General features: G+C 38.0%; 1 protein-coding gene across 3 annotated transcripts in view; it reads right to left on the reverse strand.

Moving 5' to 3' along the window:
- The window catches only part of me1 (malic enzyme 1, NADP(+)-dependent, cytosolic), an 89,884-nt gene extending 76,532 nt beyond the window's left edge, over positions 1-13,352 (reverse strand). The window contains exons 1-2 of one of the 3 annotated variants that reach the window (XM_088326455.1): positions 12,985-13,120; positions 5,665-5,834 (exon numbers count right to left, since the gene is read on the reverse strand). In XM_088326455.1, the coding sequence (XP_088182581.1) occupies positions 5,665-5,769 (105 nt within the window). In that variant the 5' untranslated portion in view covers positions 5,770-5,834; positions 12,985-13,120. Of the gene's footprint in view, positions 1-5,664; positions 5,835-6,742; positions 6,873-12,984 lie in introns of those variants that run through there. The other 2 variants (XM_088326457.1, XM_088326454.1) reach the window with 2 other exon arrangements.
- Positions 13,353-16,818: the final 3,466 nt, after the last annotated feature.

Below are 16,818 nucleotides of genomic sequence, written 5' to 3' on the forward strand. Positions count from 1 at the left end.
ATTCATCTTTGCTCAAACAGAAGATTTGCAAACTAAGCTTGTGAACACAAAGTGCTATCCTTTGGGATTCCTTAACGCAACTTATTCAAATGTACACACTTAGACTTCATTTTCAGCCACTGTGACCTCTAGTGGTAATCTTAAGAAATTAATTTCTCACACCCAACTTGTTGAATGACAGTTTTAACTTCAATCTACTTTGAACTGCTTTCATCCCGGCTACACTCCTCGTTAAGTGAAATCAGTCTGGTAGTTTTCATGCAATCATGCTGACAGCAGAGCAGACAGAAAGACTGTGACCGGTGGTGAATACTTCCTAGCCGAGGATGAGGGAGCCAAGGAATGAATTCAGTGCATTCATTCAGCCCAGAATGGACATTCATGTGAGTCTACTCATGCTTTCTATCGTGTGTGTTTGATCTGCCAAACATAAAACTGCCATGAAGCAAAATTCAGATGGATTGGTTCCAACATAAATAGTGACCTCTCTGGTCTCCCCAGAAATATCCTCCATTCATCAGTTGGCTTTTTAAAGAAAAGCTTAAACATATAGAAAGGCAAAAGTGTGTTTCTATGGAGCATGGCTACCATCAGTCATCAATTTACAGATAAAAACAACGATAACATATCTCAAAGACGGGCTCTTGGGATCAATGTCAGTGTTAATTATGCAGATTATCCATAACTTTTCTATGTCATTGTAAAATAACTTGACTGTATTACACAGGTCAAACGCTTTATGTATTTTTTATTCTGTGTGTGTCAATAGCAAGAGGTCTCACTTTTGAACACAATTTACACTTAATCTTCTCACATGATGATGGCAAAAAGTGTGGCAACTAAATAAACCTTCAATAAAAATACATCTAATCTGCTCTTATCCTTTTTAATCAATCAATATTAAACGTCAACATTTTACTCATAAAATGGCTTACTCTCGTTAAAAGTAGGTTACATACATCACAAATGGAATAGCCCCAGTTATCGGTGCAATAATTGTTATATTATACAATGGAAATAGAGCCATTGAAAAGTATTTGCATTCCTAAAATGTGATTAACTGTGAGTTAAGTTTCTTTTCAAATTATTTTCAACACAAAGTTAGATGTGAGTCAATCCATGAAGTTTTTATTTAAAAGTGCAATCATACTACAATATTCATAGTGTTAAATCTGGGAGTACTAACTGAATAGTTAGCCTGTAAAACAACGTGGCACTGAGTTCTGAAATCATTCAAATATTTAGGACATTTAATAATAATAATAATAATAATTTCCTTGTATTGTCATTCTGTGTAACAATGTACGCAGAACGAAATGTCGATTGCACCTGACCCGTTGTAGCGAGCCGATGCAGCCGCAGCCAACAGAGGGCGCCGCCGACCACTTTTTAAGTCTTAGGAATGACTCGGCCGGGGCGCGAATCACCGACCTCCCAGTCTCAAAGCGGGTGCCTTACCATCTAGGCTACTGAGCTGGTATACCACCCGTATCTAATCTTACCACTTGTCTTCAGTCAATATCCCATAGAGCACAGGAAGCTGTCAAATATGAGTATCACAGGCTATACCATCAATCACGTAAATGATGAAAAGGAAAAAGATTCCCAAAATACAGATACTCTAAAAAAATCCAAAAGCTCAGATGGACTAAGCATTCAGAGCGCATATCACACTTAATGGGTGGTAAATTATTTATTGACTAGATCTAAGATACACATATATGAGGTTGACTGTGCCCGGGCGCTATAAAAATGAACACTATAGTAGTACAAATAATATTGATCATTACAGACCTTCTTTTTTCAAGCAATAATATTTACTTCACATGGATCAGCTAAAAAATCTAAAGACAAATATCAACTAATTTGAAAAAAAAAAAAACATTGCTTGAACACTGTTCATCATAAATGAGAGCGGTCGTAAAAGATAACAGTTGACTTGCTGAAAATTATCTCCACTAGTTTTTTTTGAAGCCATACTGAATTCTGGTAGCAACAATAGGGTGTCAGACATGACCAAGACTCACACACAGTATTTGTTATGGTGTAGTAACCTCCAAATCAAACACATCCAAAGAAAACAATACCAAAACAAAATCAGATCAATCTGTCATTGATAAGTTAATTATTGCTTTAATTTACCAAGGCCGATAGTACGCATTACAACATAAATAAACAGTATATACACATTTCAAGCAAATGTGTATTAAAGGTTTTTCCAACACCCCCCAAAAATCAATGAAACAGCACTATATTTAACCTCAACCACTCATATGACTGCAGGTTATTAAAGAGCAAGCTTCATAGGATCCTGTAATCATCATTTTGCTGACATGAGTCATGAAATCTTGGGTCGCACTAGCAATATGAAGCCAGGATATGACCCAAAACGATCTTCAAATCACCAACCACAGATAAAAATGTAATGGCAAATTATGTCAGGTCGTGAATGTACAGACAAGTTTGTTGGGTCAACAGCCTTGAAAAACCAGCTGCTGTTGACATAGGGAGGGCAGCCTTGACAGGGTGGAGGTAAGGGCCATGTAGAGCTCCTCTTAAATACATCGGATCCTTTCAAGGTGGCCTTTTCATCCTCCTTGATGCAGGTCCCTAAGGAGCCTGAGTGTACCTGGGAAGGCATCCAAGTCTCACAGGGAATGGCCAACTCTTTCAACCTTTGAATTGAGTTGAAAACTATATTCAGCACTTATACCATTCATACTGTCTATTTAGGTGAGAGGTATACTCACATTTGTCTTTGAAACTTTGAAAACTGTCAAGGCAGCAATTTTCTTCAATTTTCTCTGGCCTTGGGAAAACCATGCATACAAAATTGAAACTAAATTCTCCATTACTTAAACTAAATGCTCCCCTAAATGCTGGCATGACAGTCTCTTGAGAGAAACTGTGATATCCAGTACTTTTAAGAAGCCTTTAAGAAAAGGAGGAATAGATGAAGTGGGATGTTTGACAAGCGCCCCATTGGAAGGAGATGAGGCTTTGAGTGTCTCCCTGTGTCAGTTTGGAAAAAGACAAATTGCTTCTCTGTTGTCCTCCCATGAATGAGGATCGACTTACAACAACACAAAAAGGAGTTCATGCTACTCAGTTGTGTGGAGGTTTGTATTGATGGTTGGATCATATTGCTTAAATCTTCATTTTCAGGGTGTGACTGTGGTTAATATGTATAGATTTACAGCTCCCATTGCACCCAGATTTCTGTGATTTACCGAAGGAGGATTTGTTTAGAGGTTTGTGAAGGGGAACAAAGTTGTGATTTTTTTATGTTCGACCCATCAGACTCCTTTTCAGGAATGTCTGACCACCAGAAACCACTGATGACAATCTAAAACACCTGTCCGGAATAAACTACGTACACTTGGAAGCACTGACACACGCCCCTTCCTAAGTTCCTCGCCCTGCCTGGCAATCTGCCAGTCCCGTGGCCCTGCTGGTTAGGATCTTATGAAAAACAATTTAAGGCTATTCGACACTAACGATGCATGAAGGCAGAAGATGCTAATCCATAGCCTGTATGGGTGAGGGCCAACGCATCTTTTGAAGCCTCATAAATTTCTGGAATGTATTGCATATCTTTCCTGAAACTTGCACTCCACATTGGTGCGGCAGATTTTCTTTCGGCAGCGTCGACATCAGCCCAGTGAGTCGGTCCACCATTACGTCGCCGACCTCCGGGGCTTAGGCATCCTCTGCAGGCTCAGAGATTTGGAGCACATGACAGACCTTAAACTGCAGGACAAGCTGTTTTAATCACCAGACAACACGCTACTAACTAAAAAAATTAAATTAAATTAAAAAAAACAGCGAGTGCGAAGCTCGCCCAGCCTCAGCCCGATAATGATTAACATTTAATACCCGACCCCACCCGAATTTTGGCCGGGTTCGGGCCTGGGCCTAGGACCTTATCTCCAAATTTAAGTAATTGTTATAGGTGTCCTCCCTGAAGGCTGCATTTGTCTCAAACCTTATGATTTAGCTTTATGTATATACTTTATAGGCAATAAGACAGCATGTACAGGGCATTCAATTTTGTGAATGTCTATAATGTGGTCCTTGCTTGGAGATCACCAACTGTGACACAAATCTGAAGCTATGGTGTTCAGTGGGGGAATTTGAACGTGCTCCAAATGGATTGGAAGATCATAGTTGGTGACTGAAGTTGTATTTGTATTTGTATATTTTGTACTTCAGAGTTTGGCTCAAAATTGTGGAAGGTTTCTTTCCCTCACAGGTCTCAAAGATGCAAAGAGGTTATACAAAACTGTGTTTACGTCAGCTATACAAATAAGTAAGAAATATGTAATAACAAATATGTACCCTTCACAAATCGAGCATGTATATTGTCAGAAGTGCATTCAAAAGTAATTGTGAATGAATTCAATAGTTAAAATCTTTGACAAACTTGAAAATGTACTAGCGTAAAAAATGTGGTTTTAGGAAGCTGTATTCAACCCAAAGAAAACTCAACACAATGGCGACAATACGTTTTTTGACTATACGAACTGGGTAACACATATTTCCCCATTCTCCAACTCTGAAATAACTGAAATAGAGTAAGAAGTTATCTTGCAACCAAACACACTCTAAAATCACACACTCAAATGTTTCAGCTATAGCTGTACTTCTGTTTCAATTTTGGTAAGTGGCCAGCATAAAACTGAATTGTCTCTTCATAGATGTACACATGGCTTTGTACACATTTAAGGGAAAATTCATTTTTGGTGAAAAGTCAAGCAATAGATTATTATTATGAATGTCCCAGCCTTACAAATGTACTGTAACACAATTTGAATGACTTCAAGTTGCCTCAGTGCATTATTGTGACTTTCACTAGTTAGCATACCGTCACCTTTGAGGAATCCAACCATACAGGTTTTCAACATTTGAAAATAAGTTGTTGTTTCCATTCCTTCATCTGTAGAAGTCATATATCACACTGTAGCTTGCAATTATTTTTTCTCCCATCCTACACTTTTTTACCCACAGTTTCCGAACATTGCCTGATTATTTTAAAGAAATGTTTTCATTAAAACTCAAAGAATCGCTATTTTTTAAGAGCAGTTTGCTCCAGATGTAACTTTCTAACAACGTTCTCTGGTTTTGTGGTCATTGACAGTGCAGAGCCAAAAAATGGGGATCTATATGTTGATGCTCAGGTCAGCTTTTGAGGTAAAACAGCATCCCTGATTGGGTGCAAACTTTTTGGGGGAGGGAATGTTGTTGTTTTTCAAAGCACCATGCAGGACGTGGCTAGTGCCGCGATACACACAGTTGCCTCATTAACCCATGATCAAGGTGGAAGACAGAGGACGTCTGTGGAGTGAGACCAGCACTTTCGTCTTTGCCACAGAAGGGTCTTTCTGCACCGGGCAAACCACTTCATCTCTTTATTGCTCTGCGAGTACATACAAAACACATCTATTATATTTGGCTGCCCCTCTGGAGAGACAGGACCCGGACCACGGGCACATACATTGCCCTGTGTGTGCACACAGGTATAGAGTGTGTGCAGAGATTAAAAGGAAATCAAAGCCTGTCAATGTGAGGACAGGCTGCTTTCAGCACCGCATCAATTAGTAGGTTGTGCTGTGACCAGCTCCTGTTCGAGGTGAAGTGGACTTGACCCGAGTGAGGTAAACACACCTCATCCCTTGGGCTGGCTGAAATCAGATGGAGGGCAACAATGTGCCACTGCCCGAGCCACAGAGGCCCGCCTGTGCCGGGCCCCCAACGTGCTTTAGTAGTCATTTCCGACCTTCTGCTCCAATTTCCTGAGGTCCGTTCAGGCACAGTGCTGACAGTAGAAGCTTCACCTGGCGGCAAAAAAAACTTTTTTCAGCCTTAAGTGAGCGTCTCGACAGATAAGGAAGTTTAGGTTTGACACTTAACAATTGCCTGTGTTGCGACTCACTCCTTACGAAGAAACACTTTCCAGAAACACAATTACTTTCTCTGTAATGAATACTGTATCAAGTTATCATTAAGACTTTGTAACCTCACTGTCGATTCCACATGGTGTCTTACTGCATTACTCAGTTACTCATTATTTATTTAATTTCAATATAATTCCTGAATACGACAGCAACTTCCATGTTGTCATATACAACCCACAATTTGCTGGCCATAGGATATGAAGGGTGAGCGTGTTTATTTATACATACAAGATACAACTGAAATCAGGTATGGCGGCACCATTTCAAGCACAGAGTATGAGGATGCTGAATTTTTCGTCACGGGATTTACATAATAGTTATACAGTGCTACGGAAAAGTATGTTCCCCATCATGAATTCTGTGGGGTTTTTTGCATATTTATCACAAAGAGCTTATTAGTGGTTGATACTGCTTTTTTGTGCTGTGACCAAAAAAACGTCATGCTTTCATTTAACTGAATAAAAAGTGTGTCGGTCACACACACACACAATCACTATTAAGCTATTAAGCAAGCGCGAACAGAGACTAACGTTACGTTTCCTCACTTAATCACTCGGACTTTGCCAGAAAATGAAAACAAGATGCTTAATCCTACCACAATTGTGTGAAAACTGAGTGTTTTTATAAAAACACAATTAAATACTTCTTAAGATGATTTAATTGAAATAACAGGTGTCTCACACACACGCCCAGTCATTAATCAGCTAAAAAGCAAACACCGAAGGTTCCGTTTCCACTCTTACAAAACTCAAATAACAAACACATTTTTGAAAAACAAATGTAGTGACCTTCTAATGAGCTCCTTTCATCCTCGTCGGTAAATCCATGTTTTGGTTTTGATTCGCTGCCTCACAATCGTGGTGCTCCCATGCCATATCCCTTTGGCAAAGCTTGCAAGTGATGCACTTTTTTGTTTTGTGATATGTGGAGTGCTTTTACACTTCGGCCAAACTGCTTTCTCCGTGTCCGTCATGTTTCATGAGATGAAATTGACTGGAGCCTTTGAAAATCGAGCCTTAGTTTGCACAGCACCTCACTTTGTTATTTTTGACAACAAATGCTGCGTGTGATGTCATTGGCTCTGCGCCATGATGAGTGAAGCATAGATCGATCGTGTGACACAGCGAATCGACGAACTATTTCCTTGTTAACACTTTTAATCGTTTTACCAATCCATTGTTGTATTTCAACATTAAAGCAATTTTGATATCACATAGAGAGAACCCAAACAAATACAAAATGTATTTTTGAAATGTTGATTTCATTTATTAAGGCATAAAAAAAGGTCCATGTGGCCTTATGTGAAAAAGTAATTGACACTTTACGTCACCAGACACCAACCCCACTGCACTCATATACATATGAAACTATTAATTACTACAAAAAGACAACTAAGGAGAACGGACAGTTTCTGATTAAAAGCACACAATATTAATGTATTTCACTTTCAACCCTGCATTCAGTTAGCCAGTAAAGTGATGTAAAAGCTTGTGTTTTGTTTTTTTACACAAAAGCCTCAATCCACAATAGAGCTCAGGTCATAAAAGCATCTTATTAAGCAAGACAAAGCAGCATGTAACATCCGAAGTGGTAAACCAAGAGGCCTCTAGCACGAATTAGGTCAACCTATGGAGCCCCTTCTAAAAGCATTCTTGCACAGTAGGTACATTCATGGTCCCACGGTGTAAATTGAGAGGTAAACATTAAGAGTTTACAGGGCCAGAAGCTTTGAGTATTTCGGGTGAACTCCACTCCAAACATTCATGCCTTGAAATGTTGAAAAAGTCCAAATAAAATCACTTGTCAAATACATATTTAAAAGGTCCCAGCTGGTCCCTTAATGTGTTTTTATCCACCTGTTTTATTGCATTTAAAAAAAATAAACACCTAAATGTGGAAAAGCAACACTTTACCCTTTCGTATTGCAAAAATGTACCTTGTTGAAACGTAAATAAACAAGGCAATTTCTGCTGCTTATTGCAAGTGGCAACATAATTTGAATTTAAAGAGAAAAATGGATGTAAGTGTAAGCCGGGGTCCAGTTGGCAATGTCTCCATCGCTGAACAAACACCCTCTATAATGGGCTAACTTTCAAATAAAGCCATCGTTCTACTGCTACACCTCCTGCCAAGGTAAGCACTGTAAGACTTTAAATAACAGGGGAAAGCGGTGCCACTTAGAGAAGATTTGAGAAGAAGACACAAAAAAGCCTTGGTGTCCTATCTTCTAAAACAAAACAATGAACTATGACATGTTATATGCTTTGTATGTTTAATGTGCCAAAACTATAAACGTTGCCAATGTTAATAAATCCGTACACCCAGGATGACATGACCGAGAATTGTTTGGAGAAATGTAAGGTTCTAACTAAAAGTCTTAACTTTTGCAAGTGTCAATTCTCAGTTAGCTTGCATTTATTGCACGTAAAATTTTAACATATTTATATTTATATATTTTCTTCATTATAACTATGTTCTTAAGAATGGTAGAAGTTAATCGTACCACTATCCTTTCAAAGAAATAGCTAAAAGAAATTGGCAATCCCTTACAAATTTATATAAGCCATATGATGGAGAAAGTTGGTAATAGGAAGGTCATGGTCAGGTGCAATCGACATTTCGTTCTGTGTACATTGTTACACAGAATGACAATACAAGGAAATTATTATTATTATTATTATTAAGAGGTGAGAAAGCATTTTTACGGCATTGCTATCGACCTGAGTGCCAAAAGAACACTCCCAGTAAACTTCAAGGCCTGATCACAAAAACGCTACCAGTTAGTTCCAAGGCTTAAAAGCCAAGCCAGATTTATTTCATGTCTCAGCCAGGACCGAGTGGAGCAAATCACAGCAAAGCAGCGGGCTTTAGGATTTCAAGCTGCAATCTAAGGCCCTCAATATGGGCACCACACACATAAGAAGAGCCAACCTCACTTAGTGTGAATACCCTTAAACTCGGCGCACAAGCATTGTATTTACAGCCAACAAGTAGTCTCCAAAAACGCCTGGTTGTCCACAGACCATCTCAGGAAATATTAATTTATTGTAGTTTTATCAGAAATTTTAAAATGTAAACAAATGCAAAAGATGTAAAAAAAAAGATAAAAGAGCTCTACATTGGTAGCATTTGTTTTTCTTAACTGGCGTAAGAAATCATTAAAAAGTCTCAATTCATTAGCCAAGGGGTCAGGGACCTTTTTGACCCATGAGCCATAATGGCAAAAACATTTTGAGAGCCATACCATACAAATATATTAAGGCAAATTTAGCAAAAGTGCAAAACCAGCTCTCCAGACAAAATTTTTAAGCGCTTTTTATTTTATTGGGTGAGGTTAAATTTGACCAAATTTATGAAATAAGAATAATGCCAGGCAGCACAGCGGCTGAGTGGTTAGCACGTCCGCGGCACAGCTCTAAGGTAATAGGTTCAAATCCAGCTACCAGCCTTCCTGTATGGAATTTGCATGTTCTCCCCGTGCTTGCGTGGATTTTCTCCAGGTACTCTGGTTTCCTCCCACATTCCAAAAAACATGCGTGTCAGATTAATCGAGTAGTCCAAATTGTCCCTGGGTGTGAATAAGCGAGCGAGTTGTCTATCTCTGTGTACCAAGTTAGAGTATCTTCTGCCCAATGCCCGACGGCTGGGATGCGCTCCAGCGCCCCCGCGACCCTACTGAGAATAAGCGGTGCAGATAATGGATGGATGGAAGAATAATAACAGAGCCTGTGTTCCATATCACCAAATATACAACTTTAAATTTGTCTCCATCCCGCAAGTACTTGAGATCATTGAGGCTAATAATGAGCTTCATTTTTTTCATAAAGAATAGTTTTTAAAAAAAGTGTAGAGCTGTTTTGTAAAAATATTACAACATACTGCAAATGGGCAAAATGAAGTGCGCTGTGTGCATAGCTCCGCCCATTCTGAAAGCAGCACCGAATAAAATTGCGCTGTGTGCTTGACTGGAATTTCTAGGTTTCTTACAGTTTCCCCGGTGGGATTTCATCATAAAGTATCTCAACAGTCAACCTAAGTTGTTAAACGAGCTTTCATACAAAGGATTCCTTGGCACACTATAGCCAAAACAGGGTTTGTTGGTTTGACATCTTGACTGTAAAGTGTAGTCGAAAGTAAATTCTTTATATATTGGACCAAACCTTCCTACATATTGGCGCTTTTGACTATGCGCGCACCAGACTCAACTAAGAGCTTTTTAAATTGGGAACATGATAGATGAAATTTGCATGTGTATAATATTATCTCCGAGCCATATGCACTGTATAAGAGCCATATATGTCTCATGAGCCAAAAGTTTCTGACCCCTGCATTAGCCTATCAATTTAGGAGGGCTTTTTTGAAATATGTATTTGTTGTTGATTGAGACAATTTAGTCTCACTTCTAAAAGTTAAAATCTAGTTAAAGCATATTGATAAAATAGTAGCAACTTATAAAAAAAACATACGAGTCTTTTCAGAAATGCATGAGAAAATAATAGCCCTGTACTAATCAATTAAAAAATATATCTCTAAGTTGCTTTAAACCAATCACACTTGATATTTTTTTTCCGAAATAAATTCACAAATTACACCAACTAAACTTTTAATGGTCAGTCAGCACCATGGACAGGGATCACATCAATCCGGACTCACAACCTTGGTGACCTTTGTCGCTCTACACAAACCCAGAGAATTCACTGGAACAGCTAGCAAGAGCGCTATTGTTCAGTATGCGTGTTGCAAACAAAATGAAAAATTAAGTGAGTCCACCCCAGAGAATGATTTTCCCGGCAATGACATGAACCTCCTTAAAATCAAATATGGATCTGCAAGTTTGTGTGTGATTAAGCAACGTTCAAGCCATGTTCCTCATTATACTTTCGAAAACAATAAAAATTTTCACCCATAATATTGTCAACGGCCACGAAAAAAAGAGGACACAGCCGCTGGTGTTTAGAAGAAAAACACTTTCAAGCACCACACAAATAACCTAACTTGCACAACTTTAAACTCTGTCCTTTCTTTTATGTTCCTTTTTATCCCATTGACCTTTCGTCTCGAATGTTTCCTTCCACTTTCATCTTTGACAACACTCCCGACAATGCAACCAAAACAAATGCAACAAAAGAAAAACTTTCTTTGTTTCCTATTACCATCATCAAAAGACTTTCAAGTATTGCTGGAAAGTGCATGAGTTCACTACATACATGTCAACTTATATGTGTTTTTTATCATTTCATCATTTATCATTTTGAATTGTGTATGCTGTACAACAATTTTTGCAAAATAAAAAGTTTTTAAGAAATACATTTCAAAAACTCGCTTGGACTAATCTTGTCTTGCCCATTCCGGGTCTAATCCTGATTGTCTTGATCACTGGCAGCAGATGAAAACGTCATTATAGATTGCCAAAACTGTTGCGGTACACAAGAAAAAAAAATTCCCTGCTTAAGCATTTATTTTTTGCATGTTTTTCTCTGCATTTCTCACTCCAATGACACAGTTTTTAGCCTTGTGCAGTAAGTACTGTACATACCAAGTATAGAACAATGGGAACTGATACTCAGAGATCTTTGTTGAAAAATTATTTAAATTGTGATACTTTTTTGTTACAGAGTATTACCATCTGTAGAACAGATAAAGTCTGCCAACTTCTGTACTGCGACGCATAAAAACAACATTAATTTTATGGCAAGCGGGAAAGAACGAAGAAAAATACTGTAAGAATGGTTTGTGTTATTTACGTAGTAAATGAAATAAACATATTATATTTATATATATATATATATATATATATATATATATATATATATATATATATATATATATATATATATATATATATATATATATGATTTCACATATTATCCAGGGTTGCGTAGGGTTACTTTAACTTGATTACTTTCAATTACTTTTGGATTACTCCAAATATGCTAATAAAAGACAAAATAAACTAAATATGAATAAAATTACTAAATTTTGTGCAGGCTTGGGGAGTAACGGAATACATGGAACGGCAAAAATGATGTTAGCAAGCACAGGGACGGGACCCCCCGACCTTCGCTGGAGCAATAAGGGAGAGAGAGAGCATTTTATGTTAGTTTTGCCGGAGTTCAAAAAGATCAAAGCCAGGAGAGAAATCATACCACGTGTTGTGAGTCATAATTTTATTCATATTTAGTTTCTTTTGTCTTTTATTAGCATATTTGGTATTGGAGTAATCCAAAAGTAACTGAAAGTAATCAAGTTAAAGTAACCATACCCAACCCTGATATTATCTTGTTGTTAGTCTACATAGTCTGTCTTGCTGTGAGTAAATATGTGCCCCATCGTGTTTGTAAGGCTTATTATCACTTAGTAAGGGGAATTACAATCATTAATAAGGGAAGCAATAGTCATAGTTCGACAGGGATGTTTGTTTCACATCACTGTTAAAAGTAAAGGCATGTTAAGTAATGCCAGGGAATGTACAACTTCACTACCACTAAATTTCAGGAATGCATTCACAAATACTGCTGGTAAGATATCAACGCACGCCCCGTTAGAAAGTATAAAAGTCAACACAGTAAAGTAAATGTTGCATGACCAAGGGACATTGACACTGTAAACCTCGGTCAGTGCTCTTTAAATCTAAATATAACTGCCCTTACTCACGCTCTGACTAATGCAATTGCTTCTCCAGATTCGTGCACACTGGCTAATGAAATTAAAACTCAACTATTTTTTTCATAGATATGTTTGGTTATTCAAAGCATGTTTAATTGAACTGAAGTTGTTTAACATGCCATGTTTCATGTCAAAATACACTGAATTTAAGCTAGTTTCATCTGAGAACAGGAAAAAAATGGCGTGGCTCGAAGCATAAAATGTCATATATCCTATCTTAAAATGTTTACGATTCTCTTTGAAATAACGCTGTAGTATTTTTCGTCATTTCAACAACAAGGTCGTTGTCGTCCCTCTGAAATGAACGCAAGAGCAGAGCGCTAAGGTAACATAAGCCGACTCTTCGCGACGTCACCCCACTTACTTTATTGAGGTGTGGGTTGCGAGTGACATCATAGCCCCTCTTGTTAGTGTACACGAAGGCTCTTGTGTGGTCGTCCGATTTGTGCATCTTCTCCCCAGTTTGGTTCCTTGCCAGCCCGTTCTGTGCCATGTTGTTGTTGTTGTCCCTTGAAATAGCAACAAGTGCTGTGAAGTGTGAACGCAACAAGTGGATACGACACGAAGGTCCGAACCGAGTGACCGACCGCAAGTCAGTCGCACCAGGATTCGCAGTTTCTTATGAACAAACGAGTTTTTTTTTTCTTTTGTTGTTTTTACAACCAATCAAGTCTTTATGGGCAATATGTCGTGATGTCGTTGTCACGGCTGGAAGACGTCCAAGAAGTGAACGTGACTTTTGCCTACGTTTCTCTTTAGTGACATCCTGTGTCGGGCGTGTTACTAGAAAACTAGTAACATACCTGTCAAGCTCAAGGGCTCCATCCCCTTACAAACTGTCGTATTTTCCCTTAAAAAATACAAAACAATCTTACACCATATTTTTTCTTCAAACGTGTTTATTTATGTAGTTTAACATGTTATATTGTACAACTGTTTTGTTGTATCATATATATTGTTAATAAACATTTTGTTGTGAGATACTGAGTTGCTCGACATGAATGAGGTTTATTATGAAAAAAGTTCAAAAATGAAGTAGCTTGGACGTTTGCTGTAGAAGGAAAAAATACATGCAAATATGAATACCGTATTTTCCGCACTATAAGGCGCACCGGGTTATAGGGCGCACCCCGAAAAAATAGTTTTTGGTCCTATTTTTGACATACATAAGACGCACCGGATTATAAGGCGCTACAATGGGAACGTCAACAAAACAGTCAGATAGTTCAGTCAAACTTATTACCCCCTTAACATTCCCAAAGCTTGCAAAGACGCAAATTCGTGTCGAGAACACGTGCGGATGCGGTGTCCGTACGATGTCACTCAAATGCATCATTCCATAATTCGGAAGGTTAAAGTCTTGGGATTCAAGAAATGCCAACCATTCCTTAGATTCTATTTTCTTTTTCGCTCGCAACTTTACTGTATATATGACAATAAACACTTGGAATTGAGTTTAATTTAAAAATAGACACTCCATTCCATCCATTATCTGCACCGCTTATCACAGAAACATCGAGTTCAGTCTGAAACAAGATACAGAGATGATATATATATAGCCAGAGTAGCTCACCGAAGTCGTTGTGTTCATAATAATGTGCAGCCGTGGTCCTCTTATACCCGTGAGTTTAGCAAATCCAGGAGAATAAAATATTTACAAATACAAAATAGTAAAAAAATGCTTTCTGAATGCAGTCAGCCACGTGCTATACGCATTCATCTTTTTCGGCCAATTGCAGGCTTTGTTTTGCCGTTTAAGCCAATGCCAGCCTGTAAATGATAAAAAGGATCCTCCCCTTGACCTCCGAATAACTTTAGCCAATAGTGATCGATTCAAATGATGATTGACACATTGGTTAGCCAATGAAACGCCGGTAAATAAATCCCAGCATACACCGCAGACTGCGTTTGGGGGAAAATCTAGTCGGCGGCTGCAAGTTAGTTGCAAGACTTTGCGAATTAATTTTGTTCCATAAATAAGGCGCACTGTATTATAAGGCGCATGGTCAGCTTTTGAAAAAAATAAAGGCTTTTAGGTGCGCCTTATAGTGCGGAAAATACGGTAAGTAGAATTTTCTTATTATTAATTCATTTTCTGCATTAAAGTATTGTTGGTAATATACTGATTAAAGGGATAACCACAAACCTTTTTTTTTTCATTTTCTTCTTTTATACTTCCTTTTTTTTCTTAACTTCTTTATACAACATAATAATACGTAATATAATGCATCAAAGCAAGTGAGCCGTTTGAGAGCCGGCTCTCTTTAATGAGTTGAGCCGAAAAAGCCGGTTCTCTAAAAAGAGACGGACTTCCTTTCACTACACAACTACCACGGAATGATGGGAAATCCCTAGGCGGCAGACGTATACGCACAGTAGCATCAAACCACTCGCTTCGTTTGCAACGAAAAAAAACGATACCGAGATAGAGGCTACCGCAGCAAACTCGTTTGACTTGATTGATTTGCCGTTTCGTGATAGTCGGTGTATAACGGATGGTACCCATAATTGACAAATTTGCGTTTTTCCGTGCGAATTTTCTTGTACGTCGTACACGTCTTAAATTGCATAATAAACGTACTTTGCACGGCAAAAACGTACAGGTTGACAGGTATGTAGTAATTAGTTACTTTGTCTAAAAATAAATTACGTTTTCTTCATCCCACTCATTCTTAGGCATTCTGATATGATTTAGGTTATATGTACATGTGGACACGAACATATAACTGCCTGAAATACTGACCCTCCAAAGTAGCGCGTTACTCTGAAAGTACTTAGTTACAAATTGCCGTATATAATTGCATTGTGACCATTCCTGTCAACTTCCACAGCTTTATGCCCTTACAAAATGTTGTATTTTCCCTTTCAAAATACAAAAAAATCTTACACCATATTTTTTTTTCAAACGTGTTTATTCATTTAGTTTAACATATTATATTGTACATGTGTTTCGTTATATATATATTGTTGATTAACATTTTGTTGTTGGATACTGAGTTGCTCGACATGAATAAGGTTTATTATAAAAAAAGTTCTTAAAATTAAGTAGCTTGGACGTTCACTGGAGAAGGAAAAGATACATTCAAATATAATTAAGTAGAATTTTCAGGGTTCAAGACCAGCTACCGCAGCCTACCTGTGTGGAGTTTGCATGCTCCCCTTGCCTGCGTTGGTTTCCTTGGGGCACTCGTTTCCCCCCACATTCCAAAAAACATGCATGTCAGGTTTATTGGCCCGTCATAATTGTCCTGTGAATGAGCGAGTGAGTTGTCTGTCTCTGTGTGCCCTGCTACTGGCTGGCAACCAGTTCAGGGTGTACTCTGTCCACTGCCCGAGGACAGCTTAGATGGGCTCCAGCACCCCCGCGACCCTACTGAGGATAAGCGGTGCAGATAATGAATGGGTGGATATTTCACAAGGTGTATATCACCCAATGAGGTGAAAACTATTGGTCTAACATATGGGCCAAACAGAATCCACTTTTTCAAATATAACTCTCATTGACTTAATAATACAGTGGACATTTGATTGGGGTGAATTAAGGAACACTTTGTCCTTGAAAGGTCAATGTTTCCTGTGAAAGCCCAGAAACCAGTTGACCTTGGTATCATTTTTATGGCTACAATAGAATCCTCGAATAATGCTTTTATATGAGCAATAAAAAGATAAATATTGCTCGTCTTTCTTTTATCGATGCTGATGGATGTCATCTTGTACAAGCACAAGGTACGCAAGATAGACATGATGATATTTGAAGCCTAGGTCGAGCTTGGCATAGTTTCGCCTCTTATGCAACTTTCTCCAGCTTAAACCTCACAAGTGCGAGTCTGTAGGAGAAAGTAAATTGCAACTACAATATGGATACAAAAGTAATTTGTTCCATTGCTAGTTTGGCGTATTATTTGTTTAACTATTCATTTTTTTATCTATTTTTTTTCGAACGAAGTGTTTTCTTTCTCAAGTAATATAAATAATAACTAAAACAAGCTAATTAATCCAACAGACCAGTTTATGTTGCGTTTATTATTAGTATCATCTTTATTAATGGTAGTAAGAGTTGAAGTAGTATTCCATGTTTTATTAAAATATCTGATATATAATTTTAAAAAACGATAATAAATTGAATACAAGTATCTTCAAGTGAAGCAAATACATTTTACTGGTAAATATTATACTTTATACTTTTCCAACTCGAGTT

The sequence above is a fragment of the Urocampus carinirostris genome, chromosome 2 (genome assembly GCF_059441175.1).
Source record: "Urocampus carinirostris isolate Australia breed hairy pipefish chromosome 2, RoL_Ucar_1.0, whole genome shotgun sequence".
In the NCBI taxonomy this organism is placed as follows: Eukaryota; Metazoa; Chordata; class Actinopteri; order Syngnathiformes; family Syngnathidae; genus Urocampus; species Urocampus carinirostris.